The sequence below is a fragment of the Echinops telfairi genome, unplaced genomic scaffold (genome assembly GCF_000313985.2).
Source record: "Echinops telfairi isolate 266 unplaced genomic scaffold, ASM31398v2 ScPeMD7_38;HRSCAF=143, whole genome shotgun sequence".
Taxonomy (NCBI): Eukaryota; Metazoa; Chordata; class Mammalia; order Afrosoricida; family Tenrecidae; genus Echinops; species Echinops telfairi.
The window spans coordinates 723,778-732,538 of NW_022103936.1; the positions used below are offsets into that span (position 1 = coordinate 723,778).

Consider the following 8,761-nt stretch of genomic DNA (forward strand, 5'->3'; position numbering starts at 1 on the left):
CCAAATAAGCATATATCCATCTGTTACTATTATTTAGCCTATGGGCATTAAATCTTTATTCACTGATGTTATAATTTGGGGGATGTTCTTGCTGCTAGAATATACTTAAGGACAATAATATTTAAGTTATTGTTGAGATTAAAAAACAATGAATTTAATAATATATAAGTCATAGTTCAGATTAAAAACACAATCTATTGAAATCAGAGGTTTTCCCTTTCCTCTTTTATCCTCATAAGCCAAAAGGGATATTTGATTATATGTGATTCTTGGTCAAATGAACATATTATCATATTGTGATCAGAAAATATTAAATTATTTTAAATGATAATATTGTAATTATTTATTAATTTTAATCATTTTATTTGAAAGGGTGATATATATAGAAATCTGTTAAATTGTAGGTAGTTTGAGTGATTAAATGCTTCTTTTTTTTTTCATTTAAAGTGGAAATTCAACACTTATCATTCAGGTTCCATCTGAAACAGTTCTGGAAGATGATGTTTATCCACTTGCGGTAAAGTTCCCCAAAGGCAAAGTCATTCAAGGAACTAGAGGTGGAATCAACAGTAAAATTCCCTGCCAACTAAGCTTTAGATCATCTAAACCGGTGTCATTTTTCACTAAAATTCTTTTTGGTGATAGCAACAAAAACTGGTAAGATATTTACGTGATGCTTTTGGATCTAATTGTGAAGTACCATAGTTTTCTATCTACAACATGGTGAAGACAAAAGTAGCAGGATTTTGCACATAAATATTTTCTTAAAAGTTCAAAATGTACCTTTGCTCTTATGAAACACAGCATAATAGTGGTTATCAACATGATCTATGGAGCTTGAGTGCCTGATTTGAATCCTGATTCTGTTAACTTTAATGAAGTTATGTAGCCTTCTGACTTTTTGTTTTCATATCTGAAAATTTAATAACTAATCCGCTCCTTCCATGGTTATAAGAACTTGAGTTAGTAATCAAAAAGTAATTGGAGTTTATAATGACTACATAATTGGACATGGCCTTGAACATTCCAAGGCGTCTTGGTGGCATAGTGGGTTATGTGTTGGGATGCTAACCTCAAAGTCAGCAGTTGAATCCACTAGTTGGTTGGATGGAGAAAGATGAGACTTCATGCTCTGGTAAAAATTTGCAGCCTTTTAGTAAAAGATTAGTAGTATGTGGCATGTATATAGTGATGAACTAATAAGAATTATATAAGAGGAAATTAAGACTAAGAATAGCATTTTCAATTTTTAATCAATATAATTCTGACTAGTCCTTCAAGTAAATTCAGCTAACGGTATCCCTGATTTAGGGAAGAGAAGAGATGTGAACTCTTGAGTGGCCATTAAATCCCATTTTCACTTCAGCAGTACTGACCAGAAGGGGCATTAGCCAGTGTGTTTGTGTGTGTATAGACACACACTCTGTCGTAAGAAACCCTATGCTGTCTAACTAGTCCAGAGAAGTTAAGATTACCTACTTTTAATGTCAAATCCCACTCCATACATGCTCCATCTTGGAGAAATCTCAGTTTCTCTTTCCTGCTCAGTGCAGGGCTCAGATATCCCACACAGCCCTTTCTTTCTCATCCTTTTACACTCAGGGCTAGACCAGTGGGTGCCTGCCCTTCTCTCCTCCTCTGTTCACCCAGAGCGAAGGTCCAATAATCCATTGATGAAACTCACAAACCCTAAGGAAAAGGACATTATTTTATCTAGCAGGGGGAAGAAAAATGCAAACACAAAAGGTGAGGTCCAGGAAAGATCTCAATGCAAAGTTTTCATGGCCCCAGCAGACATGCTTTCCTAAAAGCAGGTACTTCACGCTCTCTTTACCCAGAAAGCTCCCATGACCCACTGTCTTTCAAGACCTTTTACTGGCTTCGCTTCACTCCCATGATACAGTATATCTTCCCTTGTGAGACTTAGCATTGGGACCCCAGTTTACCCCTCTTTCTCTGGTCATTTATCATTGGCCTCAGGTATAATGAGGCGCTCAGGAACCATTATATAAGGTTTTTTCTTACCTTGCATATTTCAGTTGTTCTGGGTTTAAAATTGTGCAGCTTCCTGTACTAGAATATTCTCTCATGCTTTTAATGTTTCTGATTTGGAAATCAATATAAAAGTAAGTTGATTAGGGTGGAATAGGAGGAACTGATCTCCCACATATTTTTTCAAGGAATTATTTGCTGAAAGACCATGTGAAGTATAGTCATCAGACTTCATCCCTTTGTAAGCTTGGTTCTCTTTTTAAGCTTGGTTCTCATTCAGCTGAATGAGATGCTGATTAAAGGCACAGATACTTAAGCCTGAGGTCAGAAATTCTGAATTCCCTACCAGATTTTCTAAGGTCTAAACCCATTCCAGATATGGTTTACTTCTTCAAAATATGCTTCCCCTATATATTTCTTACACAAGAACTATTTGCTCAGAAGCCTTTGTAAACCCCACTATCTGTCTGGTTCCAGTAAATCCAGGCTCTAAGCCTCAAGCTCACTGCATCTAGTTGATTTCAACTCATAGTGACTATCTCAAAAAGTAGAACTGCCCTGTCCCTGTGGAGTTCTGAGGCTGTAAATCTTTGTAGAAAGCCTCATCTTACTCCCCAGAGCAGCTGGTGGGTTTGAAATGCTGGCCTGGTGGTTAGCAGACCACTACACCACCAGGACTCCTTTTCCCTGTGATAATTAGTGATTGAATGCAACACCTATGGAATCCTTTTTGATGACTATAAAGCAGTCATAGATATGAGCTGAAATTTATCTTTTTATCATTACCAATCGTGACTTAAAAATAATCTTATTGGGGGCTCTTATGAAAATCCACATATCAATTGTATCAATCACATTTGTGCATATGTTGCCATCACCATTTTCAAAGCATTTTCTTTCTACTAGAGCCCATGGTTTCAGCTCCTATTTATCCCTCCATCCCCCATCCTCCCACCCTCGTGTACACTTGACAAGTTATAAATTATTTTCATATTTTACACCGTCTGATGTTCTGATGTCTCTCTTCATCCATGTTTCTGTTGTTCATCCCCCTGGAGTGGGTGGGAGCATGTTATACGTTGATCATTGCGATCAACAACCCCTTCTCCCCCTTCTCCTCCAACTTTCCCCTTGGCCTCATTACTGCTCCCACTGCTATTCCTGAGGGGTTTATCTGTACTGGATAGCATGTGCCCAGAGCTCTTATCTGTACCAATATACTTGCTCGAGTCTAGCCAGATTTGTAAGGTAGAACCGGGGTCATGATAGAGGGTGGGGCGCAGGCATCAAAGACTCAGAGCAAGAAAATCAAAATGTGAATGAGGGTGTTGGGGGGGAGTGCGGAGCGGAAGCCCAAAGCCAATCTGTAGGAAATTGGACATCTCTTTACAGAAGGGTCGTAGGGAGAAGACGGGCCAGTCAGGGTGCATTATAGCACCAATGAAACATATAGCTTTCTTCTGGTTCTTTAATGCTTCCTCCCCTCCACTATCATGACCCTGATTCTACCTTCCAAATCTGGTTAGACCAGAGCATGTGCATGGGTACAGATAAGAACTGGAAACACAGGGAATATAGGCAGATAAACTCCTCGGGACCAATATTGAGAGTAATCATACCAGGAGGGTAAGGGGAAGGTTGAGGGGAGAAAGGGGGAACTGATCACAATTACTTATCTATAACCCCCTCCTAGGAGGATGGACAACAGACAAGAGGGTAAATGGAGACATCAGACAGTGCAAGACACACAAAAAAATAATTTATAATTATCAAGGGTTCACAAAGGAGGGAGGGGGGGGAGGGAGGGGGGGAAATGAGAAGCTGATACCAAGGGCTCAAGTAGAAAATGTTTTGAAAATGATGATGGCAACAAATGTACAAATGTGCTTGACACATGGACGGATGTATGGATTTTGATAAGAGTTGTATGAACCCCCAATACTATCATTTAAAAAATAAGACATGCTTCCTCATTTTCAAAAAAAATTCTAGCTGTTTGAAAAAAATGTGTGACCTTGCTAATAAAGGCCATAATCTATCTCTAGCTAAGGGGAGGTTTCCATAATCTATCTCTAGCTAAGGGGAGTACAGTGATTACTTACTGGTCTGTTTGATGTTTAATTGAGTATTTCTTATCTATTGCTTGCTAATAAAATACTTTATATTTGTATCACTGAACTTACAAATATAACTCTGTAATGGTGACTAAAATTCTAGTCTTTTCATTAGTTTATTGAAATGGAAATGCAAATTGTTTTCTATTCATGAATGTCTTTCTTTCCTCCCACTCTCACCTTCTGTTGTTCTCTTGACCACTGTTAAACTCAACAATAGTAATATTTAAGAGATTTTTTCCCTCCAGATTAGACTCTAGCAGCAAATAGTAGCTCTGCAATGTTAATAACATATCTCAGATAATGGTGAGGGTCAGTCTTCAATTATATTTTATAGCCAGCTCATGAGTGTTTGTAGATTGGAATCTGACATTTCCCAGAGCCTTGCTTCTAGACATAATGCTTTCCTTAAAAATCTACATATAACCCCCTTCCTGGGGGATGGACAACAGTAAAGGGGGCAAAGGGAGACGTCAGACAGTGTAAGATATGGCAAAATAATAATAATTTATAAATTATCAAGGGTTCATAAGGGGGCTGGGAGGGAAGGGGGAAATGAACTGATATCAAGGACTCAAGTAGAAAGAAAATGTTTTGACAGTGATGATGGCAACAGATGTACAAATGTGCATGAGACAATGGATGGATAAGAGTTGTACGAGCCCCCAATAAAATGATTTTAAAAAAATCTTCAAATAGAAAAATCAACAGGATGTTGAATTCATTTCTGCTTTGCTGAAACACAGTAGGTGGTTTAGAATTCCCACTTTGGTTTTGAAATGTAATCAGTCTTCTTTCCATCTAAAATGATCTTCATCTCATACTTCCTTAAGCTACTGGGCACGTGGTGTGCTGACACCCAGCAGTGATTGCACCCAGAGCAGTGATTGCACCCTTCTCTAGTCATGTGAACCCTTTAACTTCCAACTCTAGTATACCTGTAGGAGAGTTCTTATATTCTGATTCCGATCTCTGTTGTATGAGGAAACATGACCAAAAGGTACTCTAAATTCAGCAGCACTTAAGAGGGAAATTTCATTTCCTTAACTATTAGGGCATGCACTGACATCTGTGAATTTGTGTTTAAAAAGATATGCTAAGCAAATTATTTATCTGACAGATTGTGGTGCATAAGGATATGCAGAGTCTCTGCTGCTTCCTCATTTTCTGCTCTTTCTCTGGGGGCCCATATCCCAGAATTTAGCAAGCATTTTCATGGATGATAGACACTTGTCTGTATTTCTATCATTCCAAATCTGTTATTGATTGAGGGGAGATGTTTTGGATGGGTTTCCTTGATTTTTTAAAAAAGTAACAAAACAGTGTAATATAAATAGACTCCCTGTGTTTGTTTTGTTTTTACCATTGGATTTATATTTAATGGGGACATCCAGAAAGAGATTATGTCTTTGGAATATTTAATGAGATGAGTTTGTTTTACATTGCTCTTGGTACATCATAATTTCTACTGAATTTTCTGTTTTCTTCCTCTTTGAGACACTTCTCTAATGCCAGGGGTCCCCAAGTAACTCCACCCTCTGTATTTGCTCAGCCATTCATATGTAACCATCAAGCTATTCATGTATTATAAAAAATATTCTCACAGCAGAATTGAGACTACAGTAGAACTGTTTATTGCTATGTTGTCATTCCCTTTTGGTCTTATACATATTGATAAAACTTCTGGAAAGTTCATATTTCATGGTGGCTTCCAGGACTTTGGCAAGATGGTCAAGGGAATAGTTTTGAACAAGAGCTTTATCAGAGGAAGTTGGTCCTTTTACTAACTGGTAGGGCCAACTCGGATCTTACTCTATACTCTTCTCTCTTTACAACAGCTTCTGCACTAGAATAGAGTGGTGCGAAGTGTTTCCAAAGATATGTTTAGATTCTTTTTGTTATGTTCATTTAAAAAATGAAATATTCTAAGGGATAACTGAAAATAATATAATTTACATAATCTGCATTTTAGCTAGATCATAGGTGTTTTCTAAAGTACATGTTTAATAAAATTCTAAAGAATGATTTAGTGAAAACAAGGGTACTGCTATATATTTGTTCATGCCATTATCAGAGGAGATTTTTTAGATTTGGTTCTAGCATGTTGAAATGTTAATTCTTTACTATATTAAATAGCCTCTGCTCTTAGTTCTTTGGCATTAACCTTTCAAGATATAAGTTTGCAATCATTCATATGGCTCAGAATTATACTTTGGGCTCAGCTTTATTAGACATTATAAGGCCGATCATATTAGAGAAAGCTACCTTAGTTAGCAGTTCTACTTTTTGAGGTCTAGTCAATGCATTTACTGTACTGAAGTAATCTGTTGGTTTTTTTTAGTAAAGTTTATATTTCTTTTGAGTGTATTTTGGGGATGATAATACCCTACTGCTGTAGAGTAAATTCTGACACAAAGTGAACGCATGAAGGATGGAGTAGGATTTTCATAGCTATAAATATTTGTGGAAGTAGACTGCCACACCTTTCTCCCACAGAGCAGCTGGTGGGTTCCAGCAGTCAATTGTGTGGTGAACATTTTGGCTCTTCAAGCTCTGCACCTCCAGGACTCCATTGGAGCCACATGTTAATTCATAAAGACTTAAAACAAAAACTGCATGATGTATGCATTCATATTATACATATGTACATATACACAACTGCTTGTAAATGTATTTATAGATAATAGATTAAATTAGATATAATATTATATACATACATATAATTGTTCAGACAACATATTTAGGAGATAATACATTTTATTTTCGTCAGTTTTTCCATAGATACCCAATTTTGAACTGTATTAAGAGTATAATTATAATACATTCTAAAGGAATACCATATTAAAAAGTAGTCATAATGTATTGTTTATGTAAATCAATGTTATGCATTTTATTCACTATATTAATAATCCTATTAAATAACAAAATTATATTAAAATAATCTGATTCTATTAATTTGCTATTTTATACACACAGACACGAGAGGACTCTAAAATTAGCAGAAAAATTACATTCTTTTAATTTCAATTTTCCACAAACATTGAGACCCTTGTATACATCTCAGTGATTATTGTTTAAATTTGTGAAAAAGGACTTTAGAGAAAGATTTTCAGATTTAAAGATAGTTCACATAAATTAAAAGACTATGTAAATATTTGTGGATCTACTACAAATAAAGATGACTGATGTGTCAAAAATGTATACATATTTGAAGTATTGCAAAATGAAGATAATATTTCTATTCTTGAATGAATATTTCAGCATTCTACAATGATAAAAGTTAATGAAAGATATTCATATATAATTGATATGTAATGGACTTCTATGGACATTGGTACATTTTAATCAAAATTAAAATCTATTTTAGGGTTCTTATTTAGTTTGTCTGTACTTCCTAGGATTATCTGTGTTCATAAATAAGAGTGATTTTATGGGCTACAGATACCATTTATTATGGATTATGGCCACAGAAGAATAATTGAATTTGTGATCCTTTTTGTCCTGCAATATTGAAAAGCAAATGTTTATGATCATGAACCTTTTGAGTACCACTTGATATATTAAAAACAAAGTAAACAAAGTACATAAATCTAAACTCTAGAATGTAATCATTGACTAGGAAAATGATTTATAATACTTGTGAAAGAGATATTTTTGTGTGTTGCAACATAATGGATGGATTCTACCATTATGAATACAGAATACATAGACCTATTAACAACAGCAAAAGTCAAATTCACCTGCCCATGAATTTACTTAATATATCTGTGCTAGCTATGGGAGAGATCAGCTATTTAAATAAAATATTAAATAGTTTCTTTTCAGTAAACAAAGATGCATGAGCGTGATTTTGTTACAAATTATGAATTGGATAGATGTGTTTAAGCTACGTTAGAACAGTTCTTCAAGGGAGTCTGCTGTGTAATAAATTCCTCTGAAACAAATTGTAGCATTTGAAAGCATTCCCTTGACATTTAGTCCTTACTCACTCAAAAGACAGTAAACCTTGGTGTTGTAATGGTTATGCTTTGGGCAGCCATCCACATGGCCAGCAGTTCAAAACTGCTGTATCTTTGGGGGGAAAACTGGGCTTTCTACACTGTAAACAGTGAGTCTTGGAAACCCACAGGGGGTCATTATGAGTCAACATTGACTCAATGGCAGTGAGTTTGGATGCTAATGCAGTGGTAATGGTTTTCACAATAAAAATAAATTTCAAAGGCCTGATCCAGAAACTTTTTCTTTATCTTTTAGTTCTCAAGTTTCTTTAGCACTATAAATGTAAATAAAGTATTGATCCCAAGCAGTAATAGCAATTAACTCTTTTTACAACCCCTCATATTTTGTTATTAATGGTTGCTGTTGAGTTTATTCCAATTCATGGTCACTCCTATATGAGCAGAGTAGGACTGCTTTATACAGTTTTCAAAGTTATAATGATTTGGAAACATTAGCAGGCCTGCCTGCCACAGGACATCTGGGTGAGTTTGAACTGCCAACATTTGAGCTAGTGTTCAAGCACTTACCATGGCAATGTTTGCCAAAATATAATTTGCAGCTCACCAACTTGTGAAACACTGGACTGCTAACCAAATGGTTCAAATCCACCAGCCTCTCTGCAGAAGAAAGATGAGACTATCAAATTCTCAGAAATC

General features: G+C 35.9%; 1 protein-coding gene across 1 annotated transcript in view; it reads left to right on the top strand.

Moving 5' to 3' along the window:
- CFAP47 (cilia and flagella associated protein 47) overlaps nucleotides 1-8,761 on the top strand; it is a 223,362-nt gene that overhangs the window by 71,835 nt on the left and 142,766 nt on the right. The window contains exon 26 of the mRNA XM_013008474.1: nucleotides 448-657. Within this exon, the coding sequence (XP_012863928.1) occupies nucleotides 448-657 (210 nt within the window). The remainder of the gene's footprint in view (nucleotides 1-447; nucleotides 658-8,761) is intronic.